Genomic DNA, 17919 nt, shown 5'->3' on the forward strand with positions numbered 1-17919 from the left:
GATTCAGGAGATGTCTGAAAGCTCCCATTGGCGTGTTGTAGAGATATCCATCTTCGCTGATTGGTTTTCCTGTTTTCTTGAAAAACAACAAGCAAAAAAATAGTTGTATACCATACAGAATTTACTGCTCTCTATTTTTTAGAGGTATGGTTGCGATATGTTCAGTTTTTCTACAAAAAAACCGGCAACCATTTGCTTGGAAGTGCTACGTGAACGAACAGCTTTTGTTGGATTCGGCTCATCTTGATGACCCATGCAGTCGACTGATCTTTATATTCGCGCTCATACATGTAAAACCGCTCTACGATGTCTCTCACGATTTCATAGACGTGTTTCGAAGTACCACTATCGTAGTTTTTAACATTTTTCTGCACCAAACGACACTACCTTTTTTGAGCGGTTGACAAATTATGTGAGATCTTGCGAGGAAAAGTTTTTTCTTCAAAGAAATATTGATGCTCATGATAGGTCACATGGAGATTTCGCAATATCACACTAACACAATAGTTTCCGGAACAATAACTGATTGTGCACGACCTTCAAGGAATTATACGATCCCATTTATATTCACCACACTATCAACATATACTTGATGGAGCTTCATCGCCCAATAGTTATTTAAGGAAATCGATGCGCGAGAATGTTTGCGCTTTCATTCTATTTTTCGATCGAGATGAATATTTCAAGTTACTATAGCAACACAAATAACGCTCGAATGTCAAAACATTTTGACTCTATTTAACAGAAAAAATGTCGAACTTTACGTTACAGTTGTGAATTGCAGATTACAAAACTAGGTTCGCTAAATCCCGAAATATAGAAAGGAACCTATATAGACCTTCAATATAATAAATTTTTGCACTTTTGAATCTCTCGCTTGTGCTCAAGGCGTTCTACAAATAGTAGTCTACAGCTGAATGTCTATTCAAAAGCTCCATTAAATTTGGCACAACATCGCTTGTTAGACACGTTTATAAAATGCTTAAAATATTACCATTAAAAAATCTCACTTTATAATTAAATATCATATTAAAGAACAAAAATGTTATAATTCATCGAAAATTGTGCCATAATTGTGAAACCTTTTTGCCATATTTACAACTCATTAACACAAATACCCAGCGCAGCCAATGAGTGGCCATTGGGCAACCGGTGAATTGAAAATTAAAATTTCATACATGCCATTCGAGTGATGAGCACTTTCATTGAACCGTATAAGTTACAGTCTCTTGACTCTGAAGTGTTCGCTGTAATTCATACTCTTATTAATGTGTGGATATGCATGCACATGTAGACATACATACATAGGTGTATAACCCAGTATATTTGCTCTGGAAATATACTAGTCCGATAAAGCCTAAATCTGTGACTTATGACTGTGAATTATATTTTCAAGGAGGAACATACATATAATTTGATTGTTTTGTTCCAAAATTAAATTCAGGGCTCTCTGATGTGAATTAGGATTTATTAACGCAATCTAATGATTACATACTGTAGAACAATCATCAAAGAAACAGTATTTTCTTGAATGAATGCACGGAAGACTTGTTCAAAATAAAAGTGAAAGAATTTCTTAAAAATAGCAGTTGTTAAATACATGTAATGTGTTTATTTTTAACTAGTATGAATCTAGTATATTTCCGGCATCTGACATCTCATAAGTCATCACCACATAAAAATACCACTTATCCGTTTCCATGAAAGTCGAGCCTACGAAAATGAATGTGTATCATTTAAGCACTATCAACGCGACAGCATTCCACGAAATCATTTTAGGGAATATGAAAGGGCCAGTCAGCGGACTATAACGCCTGAGTTTGGTACTAGTTGTAACTTAACCTGCACTGGTGGAATTATGTACGCATTAAATGTGGTCAGCTCTGGGCTGAAAAGTTGAAATTATCATGCACCTTTGCTCTGCTCATGTATTGCAGTTTCAATTAATTTTAATTAATTCTCTTTTACACTCACGAGTTTTTACAACTTTTGCACTACAGCAGTAAGCACATGATTCTTAGACTGTAATGAGTATGCATAAATGGCACTCAATAGTGCTGGGAGCAAAGATTTCAAAGTTTCCAGTTCAGCTTAATTGTAAATCCTTTCAGCGCAAAATGCGTGAGCTTGGGCCAGTTCGAACATCTCGGAGCTAAGAAGAACTACGCAACACTAAAGTTGAGTGCTATCTTTTAGTTCAGAGTTCACACTACAGAAGTTTTTGGGTTGTAAAAAGTTATTAAAACAAGATAATAACGATTATATTCTCACCTATCAGAGCTTTTTATGTTTATTTATACAAGTTATTTGTAGAATGGGTAAATAGAGATGAGTATTGTGATATTGATGTAATGCATATGATACCTGAATTAAGCGTTAAAGAAATGTCACGAACATCACCATTGGATAAAGTCACCGCCTAGCACATAATATGCTACAAGAAGATGTGATCACATATGCTTCGTTATCACAAAAAGTCCTTTCACTTTTGCGGTGTCCTCCAGTTTTATTGATTTTTACCTTATTTCAGCATATCCGCTTTTATCCGGTCTTATCCCAACTTATCCGTTTTTATCCTGAGTGGTTTAACCTATCATATCTAATCAAATCATCATTATACCACGCTATCCCATCTCAAATGGTCTTATCCACTCCCTAGAACAGTCTTCCAATATTCACAGATGACACCTCACATATGCTTTGTTATCACTAAAAGTCATTTCACTTTTGCAGCATCGTCTAGTTTTATCGACTTTTAACTTATTTCAGCTTATCCGAACTTATCCGTTTTTATCCTGAGTGGTTTAACCTACCACACCCAGTCAAATAATCGTTATACCACGCTATCGCATCCTAAATAGCCTTATCCAGTCTCTAGAACAATATTCCAATACTGCGATGTATAGTATATCGCAATTACTTAAAATCCTTCTTCCAGTTTCATTGAGTTTTAACTTATTTAAGCTTATCCGAACTTATCCGAATTTATCCGTTTTTATCCTGAGTGGTTGAACCCGTCATATCTAGGTGAATAATCATTTTACTGCGCTATCCCATCCCAAATAGCCTTATCAACCCTCTGTTGCCCCTAAAAAATACTTCACCAAATTCGTAATACGTAATAACGTCAGGGTACTAAACCCTTCTTAAAGTTATGAAAATATTTTAATTTCATAATATCTTGTCACGTGAGCCATTCACAATAGTAGATCCTGTCAAAAATACACAAAAGGAATTTTGTTAGCTTTGAAGATGGCGGTTATGATCATACTCTCCTGTACGAACTCAGCTCGGTAACTCGACTTTGTTGTTGCTTTTACAAGTAATTTTCACAAATATATGCAGAATAATACATTTTGAAAGCTTTATAAAAGCACGTCAGGAATTAGCAGTATGGAAAGGTAGCAGGCAATGCCATAACGCAACTCAGCTCAATGCCATTACTCAAAACACACAATTATATCATAATGGAAATAATAATAATGTAAATTGTATATTTGTGCGAGAGTGCTGAAGCCGTGTAGCAGCACTGACAGATTGATTAAGTAGCTGTGCGTCCTTTAAATTTGAGAAAACACAAATGAACGAATATTAATTACATCACACATGTAAGCGCAAACTCACATTGAAGCTTACTCACGGTATCAATGGATAATATAATACATATTTTTATATATCTTTTATTTTCATTTTTACACACGTGTACTTTGGGGTTTCACAATCAAGTGTTTTTGAGTTGAAATATTAAAATTTCAAAGTGGCAAAGCGCTTAAGAGTGCTGCGTATTTACAAATAAAATGCTGCTCTGCCACTTACGAATTTGCAGCAGGGGCTGTTTGGCGCGCTAACGTGCAACAATGATACTGCAACATTGTTAGTTTAATTCATTGCCTCTTGTAAGCGCATTCTGTAACGGTAGTATTGGTACTAAGTGTGGCAAACCCCCGCTGAAGCGTGTTGGCTTAGATACACACACACAGATACATATACGTTTGTACCATTTTGAGTTCTATACATGCTTGTTGCAAGTAATTAATGTTGCGCGTGTGGCTGACAGCGTGTTGGCGCGCCCGTACCACAAAACCGTTGCACAATTTGTAATTTACTAACACACACACACACTTTCACATGCTAAATAGAAATTTATATTTATTTTATCCAGTATTTGTTCGCGGTAAATTTGGTTAAGTTATGGAAGCTGTAGTTAGTCTTTTTACGGATGAGCGTTGCGTGTTGCATAAACATGTGTATGAAGGTATGCTTGTGCTGCGCAAGCACATTTAACTTACTATACTTATGTACTTGCAAATATATATTTGTGTGTGTGTGTTTGGTTGCGTATATGCATTTATGAATTTTATTATTTTAATATTTTTGCTGACTAATATATTTGCTCATAGCCAAGCGAGTCTGCGCGAACATGCAGCGTTATTATTTAACACAACTACGTTGCACACACTCACTTTCTCTCTCTACATTATAGCGTAGTAATGCATGTGTATTTAAAAGTATCTAAAAGTAGTCGGTAGTTAAAAAGTAGTATTACGTTCATAATTATTGTATATGAAATTATCCATTTTGAGTTTTTAAGTACCTACTTACTGTGGCGGTGGCGTTGTTGTAACAACATATTAATTTCCATTGCGTACAGACTATTTTAAAACTAACAGCAGCAAATAAACAGCATTGGCTCGTTGTATAGTCTAAGTTGGCGCGCGATAAGTACCGCGGCTTATTGCCACGAAACGCTGGATATTGCATTTGAAAATTATTAATTCCACAAATATGTGTGCATTATATACCCCGTGTATATATGTATGCTCATAAATTATGCACTAAGCTTTCTATTTTGTGAAAAAACTAATGTTTAAATACATACGCCCCCCTCCCTACACCCATTTCCAACGTTTCATGCGTACGCTTCCCCACCACACTTTTGCTACCACGTTTAGTTCTCGTGCTGGTGTTCGTTGTTTATAATCGGCGTCGTGAGGCGCATATTAAATACCCTGGCCCGGATGATGACGTGCGAGAGAATATTATCAACTATGATGACGAGGGCGGCGGCGAGGACGACATGACTGCATTCGATATTACACCGCTGCAAATACCAATCGGCGGGCCAATGCCACCCGAGCTGGCGGCCATGAAAATGCCAATAATGTGTAAGTACAAATATCTGTAATAATTTACCGTTTATTTTAGCAAATCGTAATTTTTAATCCATAAGTGGCAAATGAATGAGCGTTTACATAGCTGTGCAGGGGCGGCTTCGCGTGTAATGGATATTGATTATTAGCCATTTTGGCGCAAATACTGAAATACTGTTGAGCACACATTTGCTATTTATGTATATACAAAAGTATGTGCAAGCATTAATTATTAAGCTTAAAGCATATTTTCAACTTTGAATGCGAGGTTTTGTTATTTAAGGCAGCAGTTCTGGTTGCAAAATTCCATTTTATGTTGGAAGATTATAGTTGCCGCTGTTTGGTGTTAATTAATGTTGTATTTGAGGATACCAAACTAAAGCAATTACCCATAGATTGGATTAATTATCAATATAAAACATAATCATGGTATTTAGTAGAAAATATTCAATTTTTTTTTAATTTCAACTCCATTAACTAAGCTTAGGCAACTTTCATGTTGTATAAAATTAGCATAACGAACATTACAAACTTGCTTTTAATGTCAAATTCTAGCCACAATGCTTTTATATTTCATATAATTACTTACGATTACATTTCTAATTACATTATTTAAATGTTTAATAAACACTTCGTGGCACGCCATAAGTCCCTTCAACAATCTTAAAGCAAACTCTACAACTTTCCACTTCGGCAAAATAATCCGTCTGTCCGTCCATCTTCCACCTCATAATCTTTGTATGCAAGTACGCTTGCGACAGCATTAAAATTGTAAGCAACATGAATTTGCACTTCAGTTTTGCTTTGCGTTGTGGAACTGCGCCAAACACTGACGACGCCCTCAGCTCCCGCTCTGCCAGTGAACAATCTAAAAAATGTAGTGACACAGACATTTTTTCCAGTAACGCACTAAAATATGTTGAATAACAGTATGAACAGTATGCCGGCGAAGTTCTTTGCGCAAGCTGCCTGCAAGCTTACAAATTTTTCTTCTTACTCATCTGAAACTCGTACTAATTTTATTTCCATTGCTCCATTTCCTGCTCGTTTTCTTTATGTTCGCAACGTTGCAGATCCGGTGATGACGCTAATGCCCGGCCAGGAGCCAAACGTGGGCATGTTCATTGAGGAGCACAAAAAGCGTGCCGATGGTGACCCAAATGCACCGCCCTTCGATGACTTACGCAACTACGCTTATGAAGGTGGCGGCAGCACAGCCGGTTCGCTGAGTTCGCTGGCCTCTGGTGAGTACTTCAGTGAATTACTAAATAAATTACAACTAAAAACACACATAAACATGCTTACAACAGTTCGTAATTTCGCATCGTTTAGTGTATATTTATTTTTGTTTTCTATACACTAATACATACATATTTTAATATACTCTTATATATAAGGCAGCACTTTTATGCTTTTGCACCCAATATTCGCTCCATTAGAACTCATTTAATTCATTAGCTAATAGATCAGATTAGAAATTAATGCCAGTGCAACATATACCCATACATAAGAATAAAGCGAAATAGACTCCTTCAAAAGTTTCCAAATTACATCGAATGGCTAAAAAAATATAAAGCGAATGTATGTTTAATATAAATATATTTGGTAGGAAAATATTGAACATTCTAAAGAATTCCCGACGATTTTGAACGAATTTTCATGTATCCAATAAAATGGTTTTAGGCAATCAAGCCAGTAGTAAATGTAGATTACACAATGCCTGAGACTGCCACGAACTGGGATTGGAACGTAGTTGCAATATTCCGTTATAATTTTTCCTTCTACAGCAACCTCATTAAATTTTTATGAAAAGTTGAGTCGAAAAGACTTGACTGATAGTTTTTTATAATATTTAATACGACATCAAATACTTAGTAAATCTAGTGAACTCAAAACTTCTTTCGGATGATGGACTGGTTCATTTGCTTCTATAGAGATGCCCATAACTTATAGTGACGATTCCGCTTTCAATGTCGGATGGGACCCATTTCTTTGTCGAAGAGAGTATGTCTCGGTCACTTAACCGATTATGTTCTTACAACTTTTTTTTGATTTTCTGGAATACTTCTTGAAACAATACCATCTTCGATTACAAAAATCACCATGCATAGTAATCCTAATTTCTACAGCTGCTTTAAACGAAAACAATCAATTATTCCAAGTTCTGCTTGTAGGAACATGGTAGAGCTTCAAGAAGGAAAAGAAGCTCTGAATACCTGAACAGGTAGCAAATAACACGTTATCTTAATCATTTGTCACCGCACCTTTGAAATTGGCAATACTTCGCTCAATAATTCGGTACACTCGGCAGAGTTCTTAGTAGCTGAAGTGATTATAATTTCACTTTCCTTGCGCTGCGCTATCAAATTCTTATATCTTTGCAATAATGCACAGATTACTCAAAAGACCTAAGGCAACATAGCGACTAATACTGTAATTCTCAGCTAGGTTTTACCAAAATGCGAGGCGATTAAGATCCGCCATAAGTTTTAGATAAGTAAATCAGAACACTTACGCGTCTGAGAAACGTGGTGTAAAAATTTCGAATGAATCGATTTCTTCTTCTTCTTTAGTGGCGTAGACACCGCCTACGCGGTTATAGCCTAGTTAATAACAGCGCGACAGTTGTTTCTTCTTTTCGCAATTTGGCGCCAATTCGAGATACCAAGTGCAACCCAGTCTTTCTCCACCTGATCTCTCCAACGGAGTCTTCTTCTGCTACGCCGAATACTTGTACAGCTGGAGTTTTTTCATCCAACATAGCCGTTGTCTCTTAATTAGATGAACTATGCCAATGTCGGCGTATAACACACGCGGTTGTTGAGAATGACATGAATATCATCGGTGTACGCTCTTATAAAAGATTGCCTTTTCGATTCAGTTCTGCAGATCGAACTATCTTCTCCACAAGTATATTTAAGAAATTGCACGATATGGACTCGTCTAGTCTGAACCCTTGTTTGGGATCGAACGGCTGGGAGAGGGCCTTCCCGATCTTGACGGAGGTTTTGGTGTTGCTCAGCGTCAGTTTACTCAGACGTATTAGTTTTGCGGGGATACCAAATTCAGAAATAGCGGCGTAAAGCATTTACGTGCCGCGATCCTCTTTTCATTGGTTTTTCTTAGATTTGACGCATGGTGAGTATCTGGTCAGTTGTTGATTTTGCTGGCTAAAAGCACACAGGTAAGGTCCAATCAGTTTGTTTACTGTGGGTCTTAAACTTTCACAGAAACCGCTCGTTAGAACCTTATATCCGATGTGGAGGAGGCTTGTCTCACGGTAGTCGAGGCAGATTGTGGGGTCTCTCTTTTTAAACTACCGTTTTCATAATACGGTATTTATTGCATTTTAAACGTATATATGTATGAAGTATTGACCCAATTTCCGGTTTATTAATTAGCATAAACTTTATGAAATATACTCGAAATACAATGTGATAAAGATACATATCTGAACTGAAACTATAGATCAACTTAAATGCATACCTTGATCTAGATTAGCAAAATGTACATGAACAGTGAGTAAGTAAGCTTGATTTCCAACCATCCAATTCTCCAATTGTTAAAGCCCTGAAATATACATCAATAGATATATAAATAACTATTGGAATACACAGTAGTAACCAGGCACAATTACAAAGAACTATTCAATAGAACGATACCAATTTGCTAACCCAAAATTGTAAAATTTAACTTGCTATTTAAATATATATTTACAGACTGTTAGCTAGCTAGTTCATTTAGTTTGGCAATCCATTTGCATAATTCATGTTCAAAATATGTTTTCCATTTTAAAATTACAGGACTGCGCTCCAATACTGCTGAATATTGGGTGTAAAAGTGAGCAAACAGATTTAAGTAGTTTTAAGAAAATCACCGACATGACAATAAAAACACAACAGTGAATACACAATCGAAATATTTATTATATTTCGATTATTTTATTTATGTACCTACTTAAGTATGTATGCAGACCAGGGTTAAAAAAATGGACATATGCCTATATTTCGTTGGAAAACAAGTGAAAATAAAGTTGTGGTGACAAAAAAATATAACTATAACAGTCATTACTTTTCCCCACTTTAGGTTTTTATTATCAGAAACTTATATATTTGATAGATTAGGGATCCTCACGTTTCTTCATTAGGACCGTTCCCTCTACTGTTCCGATTTGAACAATTACTTCGGAGAATGTACCGCTATCTTGATTAATAATCCGTGCCAAAATTCATGAAGCTATCTCGTCAAATACGAGATTTTATCTTACGAGGATATTTTGACAGATCATAAAAAAAATGTTTTTTTAATCGAAAAGCCAGTAGAAATTTTTGGCACTCATAAATTAAAATTTCTTATGTGGTACCAATAATGGAGTGAACCCTTAAACATTTGTTTAGTGTTAAATAGGAAACTGAATTTGCGATCTGTTTATATTAACTAACTTTGCTTAAGATTTAAAATCGTTTTTCTAAAACCGGCGATGCTTATCTTTAAGAAATTCTCTTACTATACCGTATTATAAGGATATCATATCTAAATGGAGTAGTACTCGCTTGGCGTTTAGAGTTACTGGATCTATGATTATTTACTTAGTATGTAAAAAGGTGGGTCAATAAACGAATGTTGTCTTACCGTTTCGTACTCGGAAAAAATGATTGATAGACAACTCTAAGGAAGCCCTTCTAGGCAAGGTCCTCCGCCAAACGGGTTTCTCTTTTTTTCTTACTATCAGTTTGTATCTCGCCTCAAAGTACTTCAAGTAATATTTTGTTCTGGGAATCTTGTAGCATATTTTGTAGGGCTCATACTTGGAGAGTCTTTCTTAGAGGTGTCTATAAAATAATTTTTCAGAGTACCTTTTTTTTCGACCCACCCTAATATTTATATCATAAAGTATTTGACTTACAAAACATGCAATACTTCCATTGTTTTATGATCTGTGACTCTTTAAATTTGCATATCCCACAATTAAAACACTTCAGTTTTCTGACGCATGTTCATTGAAAAAGGTTGTTTTCAAAATTTGAATATGCGATTTTTGAAATATTTTAGTTCACTTGTCGTAAAAGATTTGTAGTACGATTTATTTTAACTTAAAGTAAGGCTCTATATCGGGCATTTTTCCCTTCATTGTTGTCAAATTTTACTGCTTACGAATTTTTACTTCGTCTGTTGTATACTCCGATTTTAGTGGCTTCCTGAAGCTTTGATAGGAGCGTTACTGCTTTTTGTTGCAGTCTTTTATATACAGAAGTACATATGAATAAAAATGTATGTATAGCTAAGAAAGTGTACCCCTTCTGTAGGTAAACTATTTGTTGTGAGTGTCAGTGTTTGCTTTATACAAGTAGACATACTCCTTTACTTACCTTTCTATATATTATTTGTACTATATACCTGCGTGAGGTATTCTACTGGGCATTATTTTGTAGAAGAAAAATTGCACTTGCTTTACCCGCTAATAAATTATTTTACATTATTTCCAATACTTACTGCAGGCACTGATGATGAGGCGCACGAGTATGATTACTTGGGCTCGTGGGGCCCGCGTTTCGGCAAACTGGCCAACATGTACGGCGACGAAGTGAACGCCGCAGCTGCACACACCGAATTAGGATTGTAAAAACACAGAGGAAACACAACGGAAAAAGCTCTATAAGTACGGAGTAAGCAGCGAAACACACTTAAGAATAAGGAAACCCAAACAAAGATAATGATAAAGGTGAAAGTGAAAATGAATAAAGGACCAAGAAGTAAAGTATAAAGAGACAAAGATTTGAGTGGAAACTCAATTAAATTAAATATAAAATAGTGTAGTGCAACCAAAGATAGAAGTGAGAATAGAAATCTGATGTAGAGGAGATTGAAAGGAGCTCGCGAACACGAAAACCAGCAAACTATGGAAAATTAAATTAACGGCGACAAAAATGGCATTTGTAAAAAAATACTCATCCCCATACTAATTTTATATAAGACTACTACTGTACGCTAAATTTAGGCAGAGAGCAAGTTAAGAAAGGTACACTAAAGACAAAAATATTTGCAGCCTAGCAAGGTTCTTTCATAAGGGTCAAGAAGCAGGCCGCGTCGCAATACTAAGCTGTCAAACTTGCGGGCACGAAATATAAATGTTAATGAAACCAAAGTATTTAAATGTAAGGAGGTAAAAAAACACATAAATACAAAACACATATGGAAACTGTAGACGAAAATAAGAAAAAAAAAAACAAAAACACATGAACATAAAATACTCATCATAGTTTTATAAGTACTGTACATTTCCTTTTTGATATTATTTATTACTATTATAATATAACTATTTAAGGCGTATACTTAAAATTTAGATTTAGTTACAAGTTACACAGTGTACGTGGGTGCAGAGCAAGCAATTATGCGTTGAGTCAAGAACGCTTCAAAAGTAGAAGCTGAAGGGGATGTGAAATATATAAAAAATTGCTATAGTCAAAGTGGTAATGATGTTGCACGCATACATATTTAGTAGTTATAGCATTTTTAACAAGAAACCACAACTGAAGGATCAATTCAACGCAACGACAAGCAGTTATAGGCCGGAATTGAGTTAAATTTTGCATTGTGTGTTAAAACATATATACAAGTTATTGTATGTACTATATATATATGTATATTAGGAAGTGATTGTTGAGCAAACATTGCTGAAGAAATAGTATCTTGTTGAAATATCTCAATTTTAGGGAAATTAAATATTTCGAGAGATCAAAACTATGTTTTGAGCGTAACTACTGGCACACTCTTAAAGAAAGAACTACAAATTAATGTTTGCATACATTTTATTATGTTTGCTGAGAGTGAAGTTGAAACTTGCTTATTTCTCATGTAGTCAAATCTTGTGTTGTCAGACCTTTTTATATTGTATTTGATTTTACGATTTTCGAAAAATAATACTGCCAGCCATAAGTTTCTCAGGCGCACTTGAAATTAAGTTGGATTAAAATCTTGCTCTACATTATCGCTAAATCATAATTCATATTCGGTTATTTTATGTGTCTACACTTTTCTTTGCCGCCAAACCTTCAAGTATAGAGAATCGAACAAGCAACTGGTATAAATCATATAAAGTGGCATAATTAAATTAATTTTTTATTAGTACAATTCTCGACATTTTTCAACTAGGAACAGCGAATCGAACAAGTAACTGGCATAAAACAAGTAGTGGCATAATCGAACATACTTGAGACTTGTATGTAGTAGTGCAATTTTTAGCAAGGGTATACCGATTCGAACGAGCAACTGGCATAAAACATGTATACTGATTCACCTAATAGTGGCTGTAGCTGTTGAGTATCTTATTACTCGGGTGCATTGTTTCCACTGCTACGACAAGCGATCTCTAAGTACAGTCCTTATAGTCACAAAGTGGTATAACTCACATATACTGGCATAATTGCATAGGTGTAATACCACTTAAAGTATACGCAAAATTTCTGGGTGCGAATTGTTTTCACTAGTAAAATTTTTAAAGGCAGCAGCACTTAAATATGATGAATGAGGTGCAGGCTAATTGAAGGCGGCAATATTTTGCTAATTACTGCTTTATGAGAGACTCTCTTGTAGGTCGTGCTTATTACAACTTGTTAGTATTTATGCTTTAAGCTCTTCACACACAGCACTTTCAGGCCAAAAGACACAAAATGTACCCACAAACACACACTCAAAGACACCCTTATATATATACATGTTGTATATGTAACTAATTGTATGTTTACAAGAAATTAAGAAAATCAACAAAAAGGCAAATTAGGCGAAATGAGTTAATGTTGAGCGTAAGTGAAAATGTGTGTATGCATTAAAATTAATTAATTACTACTTTACTTTTTATGTAGACGTAATTATATCAATTAAAGCGTATAATTAAATATATAATTATGAACAAAAATAAATAAAATGAATGAAAATTTAAATATAAAGTAAAATGAATACCCAAAGACTGTTTTCGTTCCATCAAATATGTGAAAGTGAACAACACGCATACATGCATACTTAACTTTAATTAATTATAAAAACTGGGCTGAAAAGTTGTACTATTTGAATAAGTAAAAATACAAAAAAAAACAAAAATAAATAAATGAAAAAAATCAGACATTTGTGGAAATTACAAAAATTGAAAACTTCTTCTTTTTTTACACAGCAAAAAAAAATCGTAGAAAATGTAGGAACAAAGTTTGGATAACTAAGCTTGTGTGCTGAGAGGGCAGCGACTTAGAAATTGGTGGTCTTAACCGACTCATATGGTGTTTTCATTTAATTCAACTTTTATCACGGTTTTTGAACCTAAGCTGCGCCTCTCAAACACAACTGCACAATCTATGGTAAACATATTGCATCATAGTGAAAATATGAGCGGTGAATTATAATAGCAAAACAAGAAGCAAAAAAAAAAAAAACTAAAAGTCTCCTTCATACTAACAAATCACTAACACAAACGTAATTAAGCAAATTCGCATAGCAGAGGAACATTTAATTAGACAAACTTGTATTACGAAAATGATTAAAAGCAAAAGTGTAAAACCAACTAATTAACGCAAAACAATGAAAATGTAAACGTAAAAATTACCTTTAGGTGAACTTAGCGCAATTGAAGTAATGAATAATTGAATAATATGCAGCAAAAATGATGATTATGATGAAAACATGAAAACATATTTATATACATACAAACAAACGAAGGCAATTAATAAGGAAGTGCATATGTATGTGTTGAAATTGATTTCAAAAAACTGGCAGACACTGTAAATAGTTTTAGCATGTAATGGACGCAAGAGCCGCAGGCAGCCAAGACCGGCGCTGTCTGCTTGTGTTCGGCACTAGTGTATTATGACGTAATTGAAATAGTGTTTGAATATAATTACAAAAAAGTACATAAGTATATAAGCAGCAAAATATGAAAGAAAAACTAATGGTTTTAAATAGGTCACACGTAAACCAAAAGCAAAAAATATTAATAATTAAATAAAATAAAATAAGCAGAAGATAATATAAAAAACAGTATTTATATGTTTAAAAGTAAAAGTAAATTAAATAGATTTTAGTAAAAATGGGGAGACAAAATCTAGAAATTAAAGTACATTTAGTTAAAAAGAAAGCAACACAATATCTTATTAAACGGACCAAATTGCATGGCGTAATACTGTTCAAATGACATGCCATGTATAAGGCGACACGTTTATATGATGAGATTATGCGTGAATTCAAAAATAGCACGATGAACACATTTAACAATAACACCATGCTAATAAGAAGGTAAATTAATACAAATACACACATAACAATAGAAAAAAGTAGCAACAAATAATAACAACAAAAAGAAATTAGTATAAAGAATTTATTAAAGTACAGTTGAGCTCGTGCTTAAAAGTGAAAGCACTTTCAGTTGAAAATCACACACTCGGAGAAAAAGCAACAGAAGCCTGTAAAACTAAAAAAGTAACAATTCAGTTGAAAAACCCAATTATTAAAAGGCTATAAATGCTGAGAATTGAAACGAATACGAAGAAGCTGAGTTGACATTTTTCAGCTGAAAGCCTACCATGAATTCAGTTTAAAAAATGTATATTTTTTATTTTTTGTAAGCAAATAAATATTTATTATTTTTTTGAAAGTTTTTTTTTTAACTTGAAATTATTATTTTTAATTTTTATGGTTTAAGGCAGCAGAGAAATATATTAAAAAAAATATGTATTATTTTATTTTTGTTAAATTTTATTTTAATAAATGTATCTAACAATTTTACTGTGCGCTTCAGAAAAATGTTAAAAAAAAGAAAATATAAGTTTATTTTTAATAAATTTTTTTTCAAACTAATTTTTTTTTTTTTAATATTATTTTATTTTTATTAAACTTTGTTTTAATAATTTTTTTATAGTTTTACTTCGCGTTTCAGAAAATTTTTTTAAAATTATTTTATTTTTATTACACTTTATTTTAATTTTTTTTACAGTTTTACTTTTTTTCAGATTTTTTTTTTCAATATTTTTATTAAATTTTTTTTAATTTTTTCATAATTTAATTTGTGTTCAGTTTATTGGTCCAGTCCAGAAAAGGCTTCGAAAATGGTAAAAAGTGAAAGAAATTCAAAGTTAGATGAAAATCATTGGAAACGAAAGATAAAATAGCAAAAATAAAGAAAAACAATAGAAAAAATATAAAAAAATAAAAGAAATTTAATTTTAGTGGCGTGGAATTTTCCAGGGTTAAAAGTGGTTTTACTCGATTACCGGCAAAACTATGAGTTTCGTCATTTTTGTTATTATTTTTCCTGTCCAATGACTTTCAAACTACTCTGAATTTCTCTCTTTAAAAAATAATTTTTTTTCAAAAATTTTTTTCTTTTAAAATTTTTTCTTTCTTTCGAAAATTAGCGACACTGGTCTATATACTTATCTGAATACCTTAATGATATGATTCTCGTTTCAACTTAATTTCGCTATTTATTTTATTAAATACTTAATAGATTTTTAACACAGTTTTCATTTAAAACAATTAAATTTTATGAAATACCTCCTTTCTTTTAACAAAGTTATTTACGCATAACTTTTGTTGATAATCATCAAATCGTTTGTAAATTACCATTAAACCCATTTTGTATAGTGTCTAATTTTCATAATTTACTAATAAGATATACATATAGAAAATTAGCTTCAGCTAAACCACACCCAGTGCAATTTACCATTTATATACATACATACATACATATATTGAATACAACTATTTATACACAAAACATTTTACATGCATATACTTTAACGTAGATAAGTTATAGGACATTCATACATACAAACAAACACATACATATACTCCATATACCTACATATTATCATAAAAGAAAAAAAAACAAAGAATCTAAGAAAATATTTAACCCTAACTGCGTTTGCACACACACAAGTATAAAAACCAGAACTTAAACCAAAACAATTTTATTTAATAAGCAAGTGTTTTGTTGTTATTTTAGCATAACTGACATAATATATATAATAAATCATACAAATAATTTAACAACCTTTTTTATCGAGAACATTCCCAGTCATGCAGACATATGTATGTACGTGCAAATGTGTCGTATGTACATACATATGCATTAGAATGTTTTTACATAAGAATACAACACGTACAATGTATCGTGAAAATAGCAATAACCAATGTAATTAAGTCAGCCAAGTTGTTAAACATGAGTCAACGTAGAGTTGTGGAAGCCGTATTTGTTACCTACAATCTAACACACTCACACAAGAGATCTTATTATTATGTTTGAACTCGATTATTCACACAATTCATGCTGTACGACTTTTGAAAATAAAATTGAATATTATCGGAAATCATACATGTTTTGGTGTTGTTTTTTGTAAACATTTTTATTTTTTTGTCAACAGTTAGCACTGCTATTATAATTCGTAAAATAGCAGTGCTAAAAAGCCAATGGAAAAGGTAGAACCAAAAGAAAGTAAGTTACTGTTTTCATTTCATATTATCCTTCAACTTCTCTTTTATTGTGGTAAGTATTTCCCATCGAAATGCTCAGTTTGCTATTTTTTTATGGTGAGGGGGTGAAAATGCCTTTCGCATCAGAAGAACTGCCGTGACAGCTACGGTATGTGCCACTTGCATGCCCATAAAAAACATCACCTCTAAGAATCTTTCGCCAACTCAGGAACCGCGTTTCCGCGTTTGCATTACTTCAAGATGGCGTTTAGTCTGCTAAGATAGGTGGTGATTTTCACTTCCAGCGGCGTGCGGGATATGTACCAGGAAGGTTAATCTTGGGTCCAGTCTTACACCTAACGTAACTTAACGTAACTATTTGCCGTGATTTCTCTCTAGCCTTATACAGCAGTTTTCTGTTACTGAGATAGATCAGCACCAATTTTTTTCTAAAGCGTCAATCATGTCCGCCTATCTTGCACTACTGAAGGCTGCACCGAGTTAATAACACTCATAACAGATGCATTTCTTACAGCAACTATAGGTATGCACAACTAAATATTAAAAAATACCTATAAAATCAAAACAATTTGCGTCTAACGGAAAACATTTGAATGACATCTATGTATTATATATGACATAGTGATTCGATCTGAATAATATGTTCGGTGATTGTAATGTTACTTTATAGATATACATATAGTATACTCATAAATAACACCAATAAAGTGTCATAACTAAACACCACTTTTGTGATAGACACAGGTGACCCATGAATAGTTTTGCTTTCAGAGAAAAATATAGTAAATAACTTGCATGCTGAATCTTGTATAACGATTTTGTTCTGTTTTTTGGAAACTTCGGCAGAGCTACCATTAAGGGTTATATGGTAGATGGATTAGCATCATCATCATCAGCTCCACGGCACTGTGCGGATCTTCGCTTAGTGCAACTTAGTTCACCAGTTATTTCTGTCTGATGAGAGATACATCGATTATAGCAATACTAAACACTGAAATAGTTTTATTAAACGAACTTCAAAATAGGTTTTAGGTCTTTGAACATACTCTTGAAATATTAAGATAAAACTAATTTATTCGGTGCCGGTGTTTGAAAATATATTCTGTTTGCCCTGAACACAATCCTAATAAAAGGATTTCGCAGTTATCAATATCTGCATTCAACGACATCTTAATCTTAAATATTATTGGAGTATTTTAGTTTGATGTTGATTTCCTAAGCATTACGAAGAGCTAGTTGCTGTCTAAAACACACTAATTATCGTACCTTTTTCTATTTTTAAACTAGTGCCAAA

The 17919-nt window shown here is 33.4% G+C and overlaps 1 protein-coding gene across 10 annotated transcripts in view; it reads left to right on the forward strand.

Annotated features, from left to right (window-relative positions):
* LOC105223163 (neural-cadherin) overlaps positions 1-14051 on the forward strand; it is a 333332-nt gene extending 319281 nt beyond the window's left edge. For 9 of the 10 annotated variants that reach the window (XM_049446299.1, XM_049446300.1, XM_049446298.1 and 6 more), the window contains 3 exons: positions 4953-5165; positions 6224-6394; positions 10649-14051. In XM_049446299.1, coding sequence (XP_049302256.1) covers positions 4953-5165; positions 6224-6394; positions 10649-10773 — 509 coding nt within the window. In that variant the 3' untranslated portion in view covers positions 10774-14051. Of the gene's footprint in view, positions 1-4952; positions 5166-6223; positions 6395-8953; positions 8991-10648 lie in introns of all 10 variants that reach the window. The other variant, XM_049446304.1, reaches the window with a different exon arrangement.
* The last annotated feature ends 3868 nt before the right edge of the window (positions 14052-17919 follow it).

The sequence above is a fragment of the Bactrocera dorsalis genome, chromosome 1 (assembly GCF_023373825.1).
Source record: "Bactrocera dorsalis isolate Fly_Bdor chromosome 1, ASM2337382v1, whole genome shotgun sequence".
In the NCBI taxonomy this organism is placed as follows: domain Eukaryota; kingdom Metazoa; phylum Arthropoda; class Insecta; order Diptera; family Tephritidae; genus Bactrocera; species Bactrocera dorsalis.